The following is an 18587-nucleotide window of genomic DNA, read 5'->3' on the forward strand; positions in this document are numbered from 1 at the left end:
TCCCCCCTCTGCAGCTAACCCCGCCCGGGGAGCCCGCCTCCACAGTAGCTAACCCCGCCCGGGGAGACCCCCGCCGCGGCAGCTAATCCCACCTTGGGAGCCCACCCCAGCTCACCTTGGCTCCGCCTCCTCCGCTGAGCACGCCGGCGCCACTCTAATTCTCCTCCCCTCCCAGGCTTAAGGTGCCGATTGGAGGAGACTTAGAGCGGGTGCTGTGTGCTCAGCGGAGGAGGCAGAGTGGAGGTGATCTGGGGCGGGGAGCAGTTCCCCTGTGCGCCGCCCCCCCCCATTACTGCGGGTGGCCCTCCCCGCGTCCCCCCCTCGCCCCAGCTCACCTCTACTCCACCTCCTCGCCTGAGCGGGCTTTTAGGCGCCCCCAACCACTAGGCGCGGCCTAGTTTGCCTAAATGGTTGCACCGGCCCTGTCTTTACACTTAAAACGAAGTGCTTTCAATTACTAGAGTCTCTCAAGATGCATCTTGAACTCACATGAACTTGTGTTTTATGTTCCTGTAATTAACAACAAAAAAGAGACCAAACTGACATTTCTCAAGCTTGCCAAAAATATGTTTTCAGACTGAGTTGGGAGTTTGCCAAGTTTGAGCCTGAAAACAATTCATTATGAGCAACCAAAGATAGAAATTTGTACTGAAAAAACCCTCCCATCTCAGTCTTGACTATAGAATCAGTAATGCAACACTAACAAAAATACAGCTTTTGCCATGGCTTTGGGCCAGATACTGTTTATCTCAACTGAGAATCTGGCCTTTTATTAACAGGCTAGTTGATGAGTGACTCAAGCTGTTGTATCTTTTCTCAGGAAACAAGAAGCAAGTTACCCAGCAGGCCAAGTAACTGGCAACATTGCGCACAAATCATGGAAAGGCCAGAATAGATTACAAGAGTTATCCCACCCACCATGCATTTGGCAGGTTTTGCTACCCTGTAATTCCCACGAATGGTTTGTCTAAGTGTTGGAGAGCTGCAGTGATGAGGGTGGCCTGGTATGTTGGTCAATGAGGTGTTTTATGACAGACAAAGCTAATGGGGGTTGAAGTGGAAGTTGACCTTCAGTTGGGTCTCTGAACTCCCAAGACGTCAGCCCTAGATTGTGAGGCCTTCGAGAAGTTAGCTTGTGCAGGAAGGGAGTTTTATCCTTGACTTTGGTGGGAAGAGATTTAGGCCAAAGCTGAGTGCTTCTGAAAACTCCACCCAGCCTCTTTCAGTACTGGGTGGACTGAGATTTCTTGACTGGGTTGATTGAAGTTGGCTGGGGTTGATTGAGGCTCCATTTCAGGTCCAACTCTAGGTCCAAACTAAATGTACAGTTAGAAACTTTAGAGGGTAGGCCTCAATTTCTTGCATTGCAAGGAGAAGGACATGGCACACTTTACAGATATTGATAGGGCCTGGTCTGTAATTGCTGGCTTGCAAAAACTGGTCTGTGTTTCTGCCCCTACTGTCATTCCAGATGTTGCTTTCAAATATGAAATGGGGAGATTTGGAGTAACAGAAACAGGCTCTCACACTAAGGCCTAGTCTACTCCCAGCTTTTGTACCAGTATAACTATGTTGGGTAAGGGAGCAACTGTTTACTAAAATAGTTATACCAGTATAACCCCCAGTGTGGAGGCAGTTATAACAGTATAGATTATTCCCCTTCCCATATATAGGAAGCAGCAATAGTGGCATAAAAGGTGCCTTATTCCATTAAAGTCATGTCAGCGCTGAGGGTTGTACTGGTATAATAATATCAGTACAGTCAAAGGGGTACAACTTTTGTTTATAGACAAGCCCTCGGCATTTAAACAGAGCCCAAATCAACAGATCAAAGTGAAGCTGCCTAAGGGATTTAGTAACACAACCTCATGTTAATTGAAATGGGAGCTGCGGGAGCAGAGTTTAGGCCCAGAAGGGACCATCCAACCATCTAGTCTGACCTAAACCCATAGCTTGCTAGAGAGCTCCAATCAAATGGGCCGATTTTAAAAAGTGATGATGAGCACCCACAATGTTCGTTAGTGCCAGTCAGCAGCTGCAGATGCTCAGCACCTCTCTGGATCAGACCCATGGACTGGTATATGGCAAGGAGGTTGTTATTTTTTTAAGGGAAAGACTTCTATAGAGGGCAGAGCATCACATCACATTGCTGAGACCTGACATAGGACAGAGCTCAGGACTACTGGAGACTAACAAAAATTGCAGCGAAGAGAGCAATGAGACCAAAGATTTTAAGCAAATATGAAACCAGGGAGTTGTTTGAAGAGTCGTGCACCACTCGCGTTCTTGTGGGTTTGATGATCCGTGCCTTTTGGGTCAGGATGGCATTTCTGGCTCCATCCCACTTCCCAGGGCCGGTCAAGCGGAACTGGAAGGGGCTGCAGGGGCCAAAGTAAATCATCAGGGCCAGTTTGGGATCCTTCAGAAGCAGCGGAAGGATTCTGGGTCTCGCATCTGAGCCCTCGGCGAGCTCATCCAGATATTCAATGTGATCGGTTTGCAATGTCTGGCTGCGGCTGGTACCAAACCTTAGGAGAGAGCAAAGAAAGAGATGCCCCACAACTGTCATAACTGTTCAGTGATCCATGTACATTTAATCTGATGCTCCCGATTCATACAGTGCTAAAGGGATGTCATGTAGAGAACTGGCAAATACCACGCTAACCTATTGCTAAAAAGAGAGAAAGACAGGGAAGCGAACAAGATACGGGAAGATTGAGAAATAATGGGATTCAGAGCCACAAGAAGCACTCCAGATAGACTTGTGGATAGCTGCAGCTCTCTGATGTAGCATCCAGTTAGAGCAAAGCTAGCTCGAGTGAAGCTGTGGCAGCATGGGCAGCTGCTCGGGGCAGCCCCCCCTGCCCATGACCCTGGGTACATATTTAAGCTGCCATGATTACATTGCTATTATTAACCAAGATCAGAGCTACCTCTGGTATGTCTACATGTGCTGCAATCCCATCTCCACATTGCAATCCAGACATACCCTAAAACTGGCTGAATTATAGTTGCCTCCATGCCAAAAAACTGTAGACCCAAATTTGCAGAGAACAAGGCACATTTACCGAACATTGGCATCAGCAGGTTACGTACTATTTGTGAAGAACCCGGCATGTTTGCATTACAAATAATATCGTCCTACCTAGTGCATTTCTCATACCTTAGACAATCTTAATCCCTTTCAACTGCAGTTGAGTCCCCATTATGGGCCCACAGGGACAGATTTTCAGAACTGTGTGCATATAAACCACCTACATGTAACAGGTCATTAAGAATGGTGCTGTTCTGGCTGGAGTGGTGTACACATGTTTGCAAGCAAACCCTAAGGATCACAGCCTCATAGTAGTTAGAGATGGAAAAGAGCTGTTCTACTCAGACCATCATCTTACACTCCCCAAAACTCTATAATATGTAATCTAAGGCCAGACGGGACCACCAATCTGCTAGTCTGACCTCCTGTATATCTCAGGGCACTACCACCACCCAGCACCCACCACCCAAAATTAGACCACTGTATTACAGCCCACAGGTGACTACCGGTGATTTCAGGTTAACATTAGAAAAATGGAAACCTTTTCAATTCAAAAGACACCCTGTGAAATATTTCGGGCTGGAATGAGCAGAACTTTATGTGAAGAATTATTGCTATGCATTCAGTGCTTGGACATGACAGCAATGGACACTACAGAGAAACTTTCAACTCCAATTTTTGCAACTTGCTGAGCCCTTAACTCTTGGCACCTCAACTATTAGACGCACAGATTAACATTTCCAGAGGACCAGCATGTGGTATAAGCTTCATATTTTTGCAGGATAAGGAAGCTAGTGAGCCTGGCCATCTTCTACTGTAGCTGCCTTCTCAATGAGGTCTCTCTCTGATCAACAAAATAAACTATGTGAAAGACCCTTGGGGAAATTCGTATAGACTCTCTGATGAGGATTTGTAATTGACCAAAAGGGCATGTGGTTTAAGGCTGATGAATATAATATCTAACACCCACCAATCTGAAGGAGGATAAAACCCACTGCCACTCTTACACGGGAGTGAAAAGGGAGATGGCAGACACCACAGGGAGGCTGGATCTAAAGACAGTGGCGGCGGAGTTCTTCTGGAAAGTGGTCTGAAAGGTGTCCTGGTTTCCTTTCAGTGCAAGCATGAGAATGGCATTTCATTGCCACAAAATAGCAGAAGGCATCCTTGGCTAGTTTGGGGTTATGTTCATCACTGGCTACTAGGAATACTCAAGAGACTACACTGATATATGCAGTTGACGTGGTTCCATAATCCTTTTCCTGGGGGCAGTGGAATTGTGCAAGCGTGGTTAAAGTATTCAGTCTGGAGGGAATACACACACAGGTCTGGCAGCCAGAAAAGAAACGAGGGGAACCCAAATACTCAAGGCATTTGGAATATCTGCCAGTGAGCTAGTCATTGAGCAGATGGAGTATATTTTAAACACATGAAGACATGAATGCCAGCCAAAGCTTCTAGAAGACTTTGCACTGTATTTTCTCAGAAGCATGAGAGGAAGGAGAAATACAATTTCCTCTATATGTATAAACTTCTCCCATGATGAGTGGAGAATAGTAATATTAATTAGGTGGTGTTTCATACCACTTGATCCTCTTCTCTTTCCTCTTGACAATGTCAGTCATCATGGTGTTCTCGGAGGGCAGCTCAGTCAGCCCTAGAAAATTAAAGTGGCTAATAAGTAACAAGAATTACAGAGGGACCCAAGCTTCGAAGTTCAGAGCTGGATTTGGGAAGCTTCCTGCCCTGATCTGTTACATCAAGTAGTTTGCACGTTCCACTACAAATGCTTAAAAGTGTTGCTTTGTCGAGGCCTCTGCAGCAAAGGGGACTGAATTCTCCATCGTGCTGCTCTAGTTTTGCCATGGGGACTGTGACAAGACAAATTCATTTAATCTGCCCTTGTGGCACCTGGCTCCAATTCAGCCTTGGGTCTCTGAGCCCATCATCCAAGTTACTTAAGCTCCTAACTTCCACTGACTTCAGTGGAATACCTTGGCAGATCTGGGCCTCAGTGCTTTCACAAACACTCATTAAACCTTACAACAGAGCACTTCTGTTAGACAGGGACATATTGTTACATATAAGTAGCAAATCCTAGCTTATGGCTGGCTGAAATCAATCATGTGGCAAGACAGTGCATTTTTCTAGTTGATCTCCTTAGTGAGGAGTTTGGCTTAAACTCTCAGAAGGGGAAGAAAAGCTTTTTTCTTCTCCTTTAATTCCACCTTTCCTTTACAATGTTAGTTTAAAAGGATAATACCTAAATTACAATACACCGCCAGCAGCTTTTGTTTCTGTAGCACCATCAATGCTCATGATGCTTTACAGAGAAGTTCTTGCAAGTATACAGAGAGCTGCTCAATGAGACAGAATTATAATGACACTGCAGTTCCCTGCTTTCAGATCTCCAGCAGTAAGCTACATTAGAGATTAATACATGTTAAAGCTGATGGGACCATTGTGATCATGTTGTTAGACCTCCTGCATCACACAGGCCAGGGAGTTTCACCCTGTTATTCCTGTATCCAGCCCATAACTTGTGGTTGAGCTAGATTAGAGCAGTTAATTACCCTCACCGTTAAAAGAAAAATCAGAAGTGGTCTGTGCAGACTGAGCATGCTAACGAGGGATGTTAAGGAGTCAGTCCCATGAATGGGAGTCAACAAATGTGAAACTTTTGAATTTAGAACCTGCATTGGCGTCCTTTGCCATTCTCTCCCTGTCCTGTATTCTCATGTATCATTCTTATCTAAATCAAACATGTAAGCACCTTGCAGCAGGGATGATAAGCCAAATTGAACCCTGATGCAAAGGGCACTAGTATTGATTTCAATGGCAGTTGTGTCCACTTAAGGCTAAATCTGGTCATACGTTTGGCGTGTTGGCAATTATTAAGCGTGTATCACAACATGCCTGTCCACTTACCTTTAAAGACTCTTGTAGCCCAGCGAGCCTGTAGCTCTGCATTTGGCATGATGGGCCCAAGCGGCTGTATGAGGCCAATGACAGCCAGCGTTGGCTTCTCCAGCGTAGGGGGGAAGACGTGTTTGTACAGCGCGACCTCGTTGTTTTCCACTTTGATGACTGACTGCTCCAGGAAGGGGAACGAGAAGCTATAGCCAGTGGCGAAGATGACAACATCCACGTTCTCCTCCATAGTCCCATCTTCAAAGATGGCAGCGGTTTCGGTGAACTCCTTCACAATGGGCTTCACCACCACGCTGCCACAGAGGATGCGGCTTGGAAGGTCATCATTGAACACTGGCTCTTTCATCAGGGCTCTGGAAGGAAACAAGATGGTGGAGGTGTCTGGTTTGTTGAGGCCATGCAAACATTTTTGGGGGGGATAGGGCTGCAAGTGGCCCCATCCCTGAATGTTTGTTTAAATCACTTGGTGGTGGCAGCAATACCGTACAAGGACAAGGTAAGGAATTTGTGCCTTGGGGAAGTTTTAACCTAAGCTGGTGGAATATAAGTTTAGGGGGTCTTTCATGCGGGTCCCCACATCTGTACCCCAGAGTGGGGATGGAACCTTGACAGCAGCAATGGTGATATACTTGGAAGTTAAGGTCAAAAGTTTCAAGCATCCACAAATTTGATGCATCCTCAGCCTGATTTCCAGGGGTGCTGAGCACCCACAGCTCCGACTGAAATAAGTTAACAGGTGCTGCAGGTCAGAAAGCGAGGCCTAAGGTGGCCCAGACTGGCTACCCAAAAACTGAGGTGATCCAAGGGAGACATTTTTGACCATTTCCTCCTGCACCAGAAGGAGATTAGTTCCACATACACTTCTACCCCGATATAACGCAGTCCTCGGGAGCCAAAAAATCTTACCGCGTTATAGGTGAAACCACGTTATATTGAACTTGCTTTGGCCTCGAGCATTTCCATTATTAATAGTCAGCAAACATGCCTGGCCCTGCCCCCTATCCGACCCCCGCCTACTTCCCGGCCCCTGACTGACCCCTCGTAACCCCCGACTCATCCAACCCCCCCCGCTCCTTGTCCCCTGACTACCCCCTCCAGAGACCCCCCCCCCCGTCCCCAATCACCCTCAGGACTCCCACGCCCTATCCAACTTCCCCGTCACCTGACCGCCCCACCCCCAGAAGCTCCGAACCATTCAACCCCCCCTGCTCCCTGTCCCCTGACTGCCCCCCGAGACCCTCTGCCCCTTATCCAACCCCTTGGCCCTGGCTCGGCACCCTTAACACGTCGCTCAGAGCAGCGTGTCGGAGCCAGACATGCTGACGCGCTGATCCACCGGAGCGCGCAGCCCCGCCCCCCCAGAGCGCTGCTTTACCACATTATATCCAAATTCTCGTTATATTGGGGTAGAGGTGTATCTAAGCCTTTGAGTGTCTAAAGACTTGAATCAACTGTTTTATAAAATCTAAATAAATATTTGCTCTTTCCTGGCAGGACTTGGGTTCCCAAGAGCATTTTCCACATAGTTTTGGAACAGAGCTGAGCACTTGCCAAGGAACCACCCTCCTCCACCACCTCCAACTCCTCTCCCTCCTCCCCGGACATTTATTTTCCTGGAGAATGTACATGTTTTGACCTTGGACCCTTTCCTGGCATTTTAAGCAGAGATAGGCCCAACCCTTCACATGTGAATCCAGATTTCAAACAATCCCAGTGTTTTGGGGGGTTAAGATTGGAGGGTTAGTTTGGTCTACTGCAGGATTAAAAAAGAATTACACATGTGTGTGGATAACGAGAATATCCAAAAGTATAAACCCTCATGCTTCAAGGCATAATCTGACCACTAAGTGATGGCGGTTAGGAAGAAACTTTCCCATGATTGTCCATAATTGCCCACTACAGAATTTCTTGCACCTTCCCCTGAAGCATATGGTCCTGGCCAGTGTCAGAGACAGACTGAGGTAGAGGGACCTCAGGTCTGATCTAGTCTGGCCAGTCCTATATTCAGTAAGAGTTTAGCCTGAGTAAGGAGTGAGTGAAGCATGACTGAGGACAGAGTATGGCCTCATAATAATTACATGATTCAGATTCCTTTCCCTCTCCACCTACCCATAGATCAGCTGCACGTTAAAAGTGCGTACCTGTTCTGAGGCACCAAGCCATAGTTTTCATGGTTAAACCATTGGTTCATCTTCTGTTCATACACCCGTTTCAAAAGGGGCCAAGGCAGGACACTTCTGATCAGATTGCTAAATCGGGTGTGAAATACAGTGTCCCAAGGGTAGCCGTCATCGTAGACACGGCTCATTACCCATGAGCCTCCTCTGGTGCTGATGAACACCTACAGGGCAATACAGAATTCCACTTTAAGCAGTGACAGTCTTCCGCAGCACCTGCATTGTCTGCATTGCAAATCTCAGCCTAGGTTTATCTCCAGACATTGAACATCTTCTCCTACTTGAGGCTACCGAGGTCAAAACAATAGAGAAACAATGTCTCAGAACAGAGTCAGGGGGCTGGGAAAAAACACCCACTTGAGATTACTTTACATTGCTGTGGAGGCTGATTCTAGATATACCAATCTCAAAGGAAGGGTGATCTTGTGTAACTCAGGAGAGCTGGGTTTGGCTCCAGCCTCCCTTTGTGACCTTGGGGAAATTGCTTAACTTCTCCTTGCCTCAGTGTTCCACCTGTACAATGGGGATAACACCACTTCTTTTCTCCCACCCTTTGTCTGTCTTGTCTTTCTAAATTGTAGGCTGGTCTGAGTGCAGGACCTTTTGCTGTGTGTATGTACTGGGCCTAGCACAATGGAACTTTGTTTGCAGGTGGGGCCACTAGGCCCTACAGAAATACGTAGAATAAACAGTCAAAATAATAGCAACCAATCATTAGAGGCTTTTTTTCCTGCTCCAGAGAAGCAAAGATTTGGGCTTTAATGCCTGGAATGCTGCGTATTCTAGGTGATCGCTGCTCTTAACAAGTCTCTGGGCCACAGTATACTGATGTGGCGTTTAATTTACTTACATGCCACATCAGTATATGTTATGGATAGAGTATATGGATGCCTTCCACTGCCCTCACCCCAAATCACAAGGGTAGCAGGCTAAGTCACACTACCCGTTTGGCTCTCTGACAGAGCTCCACGGCAATATCCGATGCAGAGTTCCCCATTCCAATCACCACGACCGTCTTCCCCTGAAATCCTTCAGGGCTCTTGTACTCCCGGCTGTGGAAATATTGGCCCTTGAACTTTTCGATACCTACAAGGAGAGAAGGAAGGATTGGAATCTCAGTGCAGAGATGGGTTTTAAACTGCTAATGCTCAGGTATGTGATTGAACCTAGGTCCTGGGTGGGCGGGGCTAACCCGCTTGTGCCGCCATGGCTTCACCGCTAGTGTTACTCAGTCTAGCTTTGATCTAGCTGGGGTACATATGCTGCAATCACACCCCCCGATTGCAGTGTAGACACCCTCAGCGCCAGATTTGGGGCATCTTAAAATTCTGGGGCATTTGGCTGCAGGTTTTGTGGGGATGTCAATTGGTTTGGCCTCTTATGAATATAAAATTCAGATCCAAGTTTGTATTTCAACCCTCCTGCCTCCTCCCAGAGTTTAGAGACATTGAGCTGTAGGGTGTTTGGCTTGAGAAGACGTCTAGGTATGCTTTACTAGAAACAAAAATGAGAAGTTTCAGTGGAGAGCAGGTTTCAGAGTAGCAGCCGTGTTAGTCTGTATCCGCAAAAATAACAGGAGTACTTGTGGCACCTTAGAGACTAACAAATTTATTAGAGCATAAGCTTTCGTGGGCTACAACCCACTTCTTCGTACCATTCATTCGTGGACATGTTGGGTGTAGCCCTCAGGCCCTCTTCCACCTGCTGTGTACTGCTCATGCAGTGAACAGAATAAATGTTGATCGAAAGGGCTGGAGATCTCTCCCCCCTCCCCCCCCCCCGCTGCACACCGTTCTTTGGAGGTGTGGGAGGGATGTGCTGGGGTAGGGCAGAGCACTGGGTGCAGGTGGCATAACATGGCAGCTCTGAAGCTGCTTTAAGTTACCCCAGGGGCTGTTATGTTCCTCATCTGGTCCAGAACTGGGGGAATGGAAAGGTGGCCCCCCACTCCTTAGCTGCACTGAGTATACACTCATTGCTGTAGAGGTTTGAGCCCTTTGTCTGCAAGCATTTCTCACTCTCAGAGTTAATTGGGTGGGGATGCCAGCTGGCCTGTGTCAAGTGTTAAAAACAGAGCAAATATTTGAATGTGCCTGGTATGTTCGACTAATCCGCTCAAAGGCCTAGCTGCGTGTTTGTGCCAAACTGTGTTTGTGCCTGATGTATGTTTGTGCCAAACTTTGATCGTGCCAACAATTTTGCTTCACTACCAGGAAAAACCATTCCGCTAAAGTAGAAACTGAACCAAAATTTGTCCAAAACCAACTGACCCCAAACATTACTTTTACTGGAAGAACTGAAAATATTGGAGAGGGTGAGAATTTAAACATTGTGACAGATTTTTCAGGGCAAAAAGAAGTGAAGGAAGAAGAAAGCTAGCAGAGAAAAGAAGAATCAGTATGTAAAATATGGTAGTGGAGGTACTATTATATATATAAAATACACAGCAATATAGGAGAGACAACAGAATCAAACAGATAACAGCTTCTTGATTTGAACCCTGCATTGTTCATGGCCAGGTATTTGTTGAATGTATAGAATTTCGCAATGCTCTTGCTTTAAATTAGTCTTGTTGTATCAGGAAAGCAAACAGCTGGGCCCTATCTAGCACACATTGAAGTGAATGGAAAGATATCCATTGGCTTCAGAGGATGTGGGAACCAGGCCCATCTGCTTGCTGAAGTAATGATTTGGATAATCCAATAACTGTAGTGCTTCCAAGGGACTAAAGCCTCAAGAGAGACAAGAAGGAATAATCAGATCCAGAGGAACCATTAAACTGGTCATGCAGCGAGCCATAGGCTCTCACTCCAATACAGGAATATAAACAATTGTCCCTAGCTGTTCCTGGTTTTGTACCTTGTTAACCTGGACCCCAAATACACCCTGTAGGAGGGCTTTGCAAACACAGCTCTTACCAGGAAAAGACTGCACTGGGATAAAGGATTCTATATGGTGACCCATGCACACCATAACGGCATCAAACATGGTGGATTCTTGCTTTCCATCACTCTCGGTGACAACAATCCATTGGCCGGTGGTAGAGAAATCCTGGCATTTTCTTACACTGATGACTGTGGTCTGAAAGTCAACCCGAGAAAATACATCAGTGCTTTGGCCCCAGCACCATGTGTTAGAGGTGATCTATTGTGACTCATACACTCAGAAGAGCTCAGAAACTAGGAGTGAACTGGGCTCCACATTCAGGTTTGACTTAAAGCAGGAATGTCAACCATGTAATTTACAGGCCAGAAATGGGTACATTTAATCCAGCCTGCTTGACAGATCCAGACTTTCCAGAATGCAAGCTTTCATTTAACTAACAAGGAAGATTGTAGCCCTTACAGCTGCAAACATAACCTTCCAGCTATGAATGGAACATAGTACTGCCATAGCCTGAAACAACTCAGAGACAAGTGAATTGATCCAGTTCACCTTAACTGGGAATTAACTCTTATGCCTTATGGTGACATTTTGGCTGTGTCTACACTAGGGTTTCATGCCAAAAGTTTCCCCCCATTGCTCCCACTCCACTGGTGGTAGCAATGATGGCAACGCTAGACTGATCAGGTTCTTGTTGCTGCCGTCTTTTATTACCTGTTGCCTAGCACTACTCAGAGCAGATCTGGGTGACAGAGTGGTAAAAATGTCACCTGACACCAATATTTCATCACACTATGTCTCCCACTGTTGCTACCAGCTTTTATTACCTGTTGCCTGGCATTGCTCAGAGCAGGTCTGGGTGACAGAGTGGTAAAAATGTTGTTAACACTAGTAGAGTTGAACTGCTGGTAGCAATAGTGAAAAATTCTGGCTAAAAGCCTGGTGTAGACAAGAGCTGAAAGGGGAAAGTTTTCAGATAGCTTAGATTGCAACTGTGCATCTTGTTTGCACACACAATTACTACACCTGTGCATGCAAAATGGCCAACTGCATGTGCAAACACCAAAACAAAGTTCAGACTGCTTACTTGACATGGCAAAGAAAATAAATCTTTCTTGGGGTTGTTTTATCACTTAGCAGCCCTAATTATGAGATGTATGGATGGATGATATTTAAGAAGTTATGTATCTGAACCAAAAACCCTAACCCCTCCACCCAAACCCCCCCCACACTCAATGTGTGGTGGACATCCTGTTTACAAGTAAAGACAATGGATTGGAAGTGTATTGCACCCTGGCTCTTTCATTGAGGAGATGAACTATCAGCGTGTTGTCTTATGAAAGGAGGGTTACAGCCCACCTGGCTGGAAAACACTGCAAAAAACTTTGGGGGAGCTCAACTGCATTAAATTAAACTTACACTTGATTTCCCTATGAACCTGTCTAAGTGCTGGGTGTGAGGGGGAGCAGTGATCTGAGGTGGGATTGGTAAACTGGGGTACACTGCTTCTTTGGGAGCAGCACAGCAGTGAATTCTGTGAGCATGCAGTGGACTAGGGGCTGGACACTCCAGAAAGATGCTCAGAAGTTGGAGTACACCTATCGCTAACCTGCGGGGAGGAGAGCACAGACCTAGAGGGCATTGCTTGTGTTGCCCATGGAGTCAAGGAGCTGATGCCCAGCTGGTGCGGGGCTTGCTCATGCGAAGGGCAGACAGTAGCAAGGTGCCTCATAGCCCTGGGTACCCCAGGGAGCATCACAGACCTAATTAATTGTGCAATTTTTGCCCTTGTAATAGAATGAGTTGGATTCACCTGGTTTAAAGCAATTTAAGAAACCCAAAGAAAAATGATGCTTTGGTCTCTTTATCCTATCCACTAGCCTGATCTCTTCACACTGTTCCTTGTCCTGACATCCTCTGCTTTTTGTGGGGTAGAAACAGGGGTTGGGACTGAATCCATGAGAAAAAGGCCAGAATCCTTCAAGTGTTCCCTCTCACTATCGAGGGCCTGGTCAGAATTTTGGCCGATCATCTACCCTGTTGAATATGAATCCGCTTAGCATCTAATCCATGCCCCTGCTGCCCTTTCCCCTGTCGCCACATTGTCCCTTTTCAGTCACCCTGTGACAGTCTCATCTCTCTTCCATAATATTGGGCTCTGCCAACCTTCCCCATGTCCTCCACCCAGCAGAGAGTTAACCTGAAGAAGAGTATTATCAGAAAGCAATCTGTTCCCCAGTAGCCAGATCAGCTATAGTTCTAGAGACATAAGGTGCTGGAGATAATATCGTTTACTGGACCAATTTCTGTTGGTGAGACACACAAGCTTTTGAGTTTATGCAGAGCTCTTCTTCAATGGAAGCTCGAAAGCATGTCTCTCTCACCAGCTGAAGTTGGTCCACTAGAAATATTATCTCCCCCACTTTATTTTGCATATATCCTGGGACCAACATGGCTACAACAACAATGCATACAGCTGTAGTTCTACACACACAAGCAGAATCAGTAGGTTACGTTATGTAACAAGCCATTCTGAAGTTGTGCTCGCTCTCATGTAGACTTTACTTTTGTTCTCTCTTATTTTGCTGTTTTCCTTAACCTAAAAGACAAGTTATACAGCCTGTAAGTAGCTGGCTTTTGTGTATAGGAAATAAATAAGTAGCAGGACCCTATTTTAATAGGACATACCTTGAACCTGATGTATTTCAGAAGATCAAAGCGCTTTGCGTACAGTTTCAAATATTCCAGGAATCTGGTGTTGTGCAGGAAGTTTGGAAAGTGTTCAGGCATCGGAAAGTCACTGAAGCACGACATCTCCTTGGAGGAATTGGTAAATACAGATTGGTAGATACTGGCTCTGCCTTCCTCTACCTTTTCCTAGAAAACATCAGACAAACAAATGTGTATTTTAAAATGTTACTAGATAGTGCAAATCTGCAGTTTTCCATGTTGCTGTGTGATGCTCAATGACTCTGAAGGTTTGTGATAGCCCGATGCAGTGTGTGGGCTCTCAATTCTGTCTAAGCTTCCCAATGCAGAGCCAAAGTGATCTCTCTTGTCACAAGTTTTTCTTTGTAGCAAATGTTCTCCTTTGTGAGGATGGTCTTGTAGTTAAGAGTCTGTGCTGGAACTCAGGAGATGTGAATTGCAGATGCACTATGACACCTTGTGGAAGTCACTTAGGTCCAGATCCAATGGAAGTTAGGAGCTTAAATACCTTTGAGGATTTCTCTGGGCCTCTGTTTCCCCATCTGTAAAATGGGAATAATGCCATTGCCTTTCTCCTGTGCTTTGTCTATTGAGATTTTTAAGTTCTTTGAGGATGTCTCACTTGGTGTATGTACAGTACTAACACAATGGGACCTTGTTGGGGCATCTAGATGCTGCTGTGATACAAATAATAAACAATACACATGAATGGCTGCTGTTGTAGCAACTCTTATGACTTGTGAGTGGTCTTTGCACACTTGGTTGATGATGTTACTGAAGTTTGAACAGGTCATTATTTCATGGCCATCTAAGATCATTTACAGTCCACTCCCATGTTGCAAGACTTCTGCAAGACTCATTTGTGTCCTAAGGGCTTCTTCATCCTTTGGCAGACATACAGGAAAAGTATTACTTGCTTCAGCTCATCAGCACAGAATTGCATGCTTGCCCTAGTGTCCATAGACTATTTACACTGGCACCATAATTCAGCTACATTTTTAATTGGGGGAATGGCAGTATGAGCTGTAATTTACCATTCACGGTTGCTGTCTAATGAGGTTAGCCTTCTAGGGCAAAATTTCATCCCTGGCATTACATGGTAGAGACCTCCTGTCAAACACAGCACAGTGTACATATGATTTATATTTAAAAAAATTCCATCAAAACACTCCACAGCGTGCACAATTCTCTCCTTTGGGAGAGAGTGAGAGAAAGAATGAACCATACGTGACAGAGCTTAGTCATGTCACTTAACACATGACTGGAAGGTGCTCAGGTATTTTGGTAATGAAGGTGGTAAGAACCTCTATAGAATGTCCATCAAGGCTGCATTTGAGCCTTTCTATGAAGTATAAAATTAAACTCTATACTTACAAACACACATTTGGCATGATTTTGTCTTTTCTTGCTGGGGTGTTAGAGGAATTGCTGTGCATGTACAGTGCTTGCAGTGTGGCTTCTAGCCACCACCAGTGCTGGGGCAATTTTTTCTTGGCAGGTGATTATTTAAACTTTGCCCAACACAGATCCTATTTGTTTACACACAGTCACTGAGACCCAGCTGAGAATTAACAGGTTATTGAGTTCCAGAAGCCGTAGGGTTGCCAGTTTTGGTTAGACATATTCCTGGAGGTTTTATCACATGACATTTTTTAATTAAAAAATAATGTTTAATTTCTAGAGACTCCAGGACAATCCTGGAGGATTGGCAACCCCACCAGCAAGTCCAGATACATTGCAGCTGGATCACTCTGCTTACTTGACATGGCAAAGAAAATAAATCTTTCTTGGGTTGAAAAGAGGGGAGACTGCAACCAAGGTTCCTCTTTGTGTCAACTGGCAGAGGGCTCAGGGGTGCAAAAGGATTATAGGAATCCCCAAACTTGTCACGCTGTATGCTGCCCTCCGCCATGGTTGGGAGCTGGGGCCAGGAGCGGGGCCACGGCTCCCGAGGGGGTGCACAGACAGAGGGAAGGGGGAGCCAAGGCTGGGGCTGGAGACGTGGCGGGGAGCCAGGGGCCATGGTCGGGGGGGGGGGCGCGCCGAGGGCCAGCTAGGGGCTGGGCTGGGGCCGGGGCCAGGAGTGGAGCCATGGCTGGGCTGCAGTCAGTCAGTCAGGGGCTGAGGCTGGCGGAGGGACTGGGAGCGGAGCCATGTCAGGACCAGCAGCTGGGGTGGCTGCTGAGTGCTGAACTGCGGCCCGGCCAGGAGTCAGGGGCTGGATGATGCTCCCTCCCCACCCGCACTGTGGCAGCTGGCCTGTGCCCCGCTGTGCCCCCTGAATGTTCCTTCACCGCCTTAGGGGGGGGTGCACCCCACAGTTTAGGGACCACTGCCATAGAGTGTCATGTAATATCTCTACTGAAAGCCTGTTTCACACTGGTCACCATACCCACTGGGAGATGTATGTAACACTGTTGCTAGGCAGAAGCACAATGTAAAGTAAAACACAAGCCAAACAAGAAAACTTACCATCTCCCCCAAACTTTTAGGTTTTCTTTAGACATCACAAAAACACAGAAAAATGGCACATACTTTTATTTGTCTTTGCCTTGACTACATACTGTTCTCTCAACCTCCCCCCCCCCCCACAAAGGTTTCACCAGGGGGTAAACAAGCCACATTAGCATAATTAACTCACGGTGGGGAGATAAACAGTTATTCGGCCAGCTCTGAAAGTGAACATAAAAATAGCCTTCAGTAATTCGTTCTCCATTCAGTTATGTTTAAAGGACAGAGGGAAATAAATGAACTCTCAGACAAATTTTAGGACAGGCCACATTTAGTAGTTGAATGCAGGTGAAATGCAATGGAGATACACCGGCTTACCCCAGGTCTGAATATAACACAATGTCATCTTGATCTCAGGGAAATACAGCATGAGCCAGTACATTTACTTTTAGAATTGTTTGATTAAATGTAAAATGTGCATTCATGTACTGTTACATTTAACATATGTGAACACAAAATGTGGGAAAATGCAAGAGCTAAGGCGACCAAAAAGGAAGAAATATTGAGCTTGGGTCCTTCATTTGTTGTTTTATGAAAAATGAACGAGACCGAAAAGGGTTTGATTGGGGGGGGGGGGGGGGGGGAAGGGGGGGAAAATCTGCTCCAGTGGGTTTTTTTTACACTCTTGTCTAGTCTGAAAGACTCCTGGCAACTGGAGAGCTACTAACATTACAACACAAATAGGCAAGAGAGGAAAAACTGGGCAACTGAGAGGAAAATGGACTAAAAGTTCACTTAGTCAGAGTGTTTAAATCTTCGCTTTGTTTGTTTTGGCTAACACCTATTTATCTCCAGTGTTTACTGGACACTTGGAAGGAAGAATGTCTTTGTTAAACATTGAAAACCTCTTTCCATTAGAGCTCACAATGTACATCTCCAGCAAATGAACATAATTAAACTTTCTCCACCCCCTGTGAGTCCTCCTGCAAAACCAGGGGAGAGCAAACTTGTCCTACCTAATATTTATACAGTAAAATCAAACAAAACAAAATCACCTTTACAAATAACAGCCCATTGCCCCCAAACTTTCAAGCCTGCCATAAGCATCAAAAAGCAGCAAAAAAGAGGGGACATGCTTGTCACAAAATCCCTCTGGCTAGTCACTTTCCAGGCTCCAGGGGCAAGTTCAGGAGCCAGGCTGCGATCAGTTGCTCCTGTCACAAAGGAGAACGGGGCTGGGCAGGGGGCAGCACAGAGAAGGAGTTAAAGAGCCTTGAAGTCTCAGTGATTTTCCCAGTGGTATGTCATAGGTCACGTAACTATGGTTGCCAGCCATCCAGGATTGTCCCGGAGTCTCCAGGAATTAAAGATTACTCTTTAATTCATGATTATGTCATGTGAGGACACCTCCAGGAATATGTCCAACCAAAACTGGCAACCCTACCTATAACATGGCTGTAACCATGACCACCCCCCATCACAGCTGTGCAGCCCTGCCCTGTGCCATTAGCAATAAGCAGGCAGAGTTGTAGGAAAGAGATCTGTATTATGCATGCTGAGAGGCCGGGAGTATGAACTGAGGCTCCAGGATGTGTGTGCAAGCAGCCTGGACCTGGCTTGCATTCCTGAATTCACACCGAACTAGGTTCCTCCTGAAGTGTGACCCTCTTTCTCTAGTTCCACTGATCATACGACATGTCCCAGTGCCACTGGCATGGAACAGCTTCTGTGAGCTCCCAGACACCAGAAGGAATGGGCTACTCCCCCCCCCCCCCCTTCAGGATTTTTCCACCCACTGTTTCCCTTCTTTGCTTCCCTCTGTGCCTGACAGCAGAGGGGATCTTAGCCCCTTTAGGAAGGGCAGAACAGAGGAAGGTCCAGTTTACAAAAACAGCCAACGTGCCAACTCCACAGGCAATGAACCCCCCACTTACTTTGAACCTCCAGAGCCCCCCGATGTCGTTGCTTCTCTCGAAGCAGGTGGGCTGCAGTCCCTCATCCAGGCAGCACTTGATGGAGGTCAGTCCACTCACGCCAGAGCCGATCACAGCAACTCTCTTGGCCATGGTGTGCTGGTGTTTGGGAGGATCACGCAGTCTGGTCAGTGCAAGGAATTACCAGGCAATGGGGTCCTCGTGGCTTCAGCAAAATGGTTTAGGAATTCAAGTCAGTGGGTCCTCAACTCTGCTCTGTGGGAGGAGGATGGAATGGAGTCTTGAATGTTCAGGTGAGTTCTGAGTATTGCCAGTGCTGCTGTGAGCTTCCCAGCAGTGCCTTGCTCCTCAGTTGCCCCTTATAGTCCTTTCTGATTACCCAAATGGGATAAAGGGAGCCATCTGGTGGGGTGGGGAAGATGCTGAGAATGAACTAAGCTTTGTGGAGGGAGTACGTTAAATGTCGGG

At 46.4% G+C, this 18587-nt stretch overlaps 1 protein-coding gene across 1 annotated transcript; it reads right to left on the reverse strand.

Moving 5' to 3' along the window:
* Positions 1–2179: 2179 nt before the first annotated feature.
* Positions 2180–18251, reverse strand: LOC113407200 (dimethylaniline monooxygenase [N-oxide-forming] 2-like). Its single transcript, XM_026655355.1, has 8 exons — positions 18120–18251; positions 13714–13902; positions 11061–11223; positions 9086–9228; positions 8107–8306; positions 5963–6318; positions 4619–4691; positions 2180–2528 (listed from the first exon to the last, which is right to left on the reverse strand). The coding sequence occupies exons 1-8, from the start codon at positions 18249–18251 to the stop codon at positions 2180–2182; spliced, it is 1605 nt and encodes a 534-aa protein (XP_026511140.1).
* Between the last annotated feature and the right edge of the window lie 336 nt (positions 18252–18587).

This window comes from Terrapene carolina, unplaced genomic scaffold, assembly GCF_002925995.2.
Source record: "Terrapene carolina triunguis isolate 2854851 unplaced genomic scaffold, T_m_triunguis-2.0 Scaffold210, whole genome shotgun sequence".
Classification (NCBI taxonomy): Eukaryota; Metazoa; Chordata; order Testudines; family Emydidae; genus Terrapene; species Terrapene triunguis.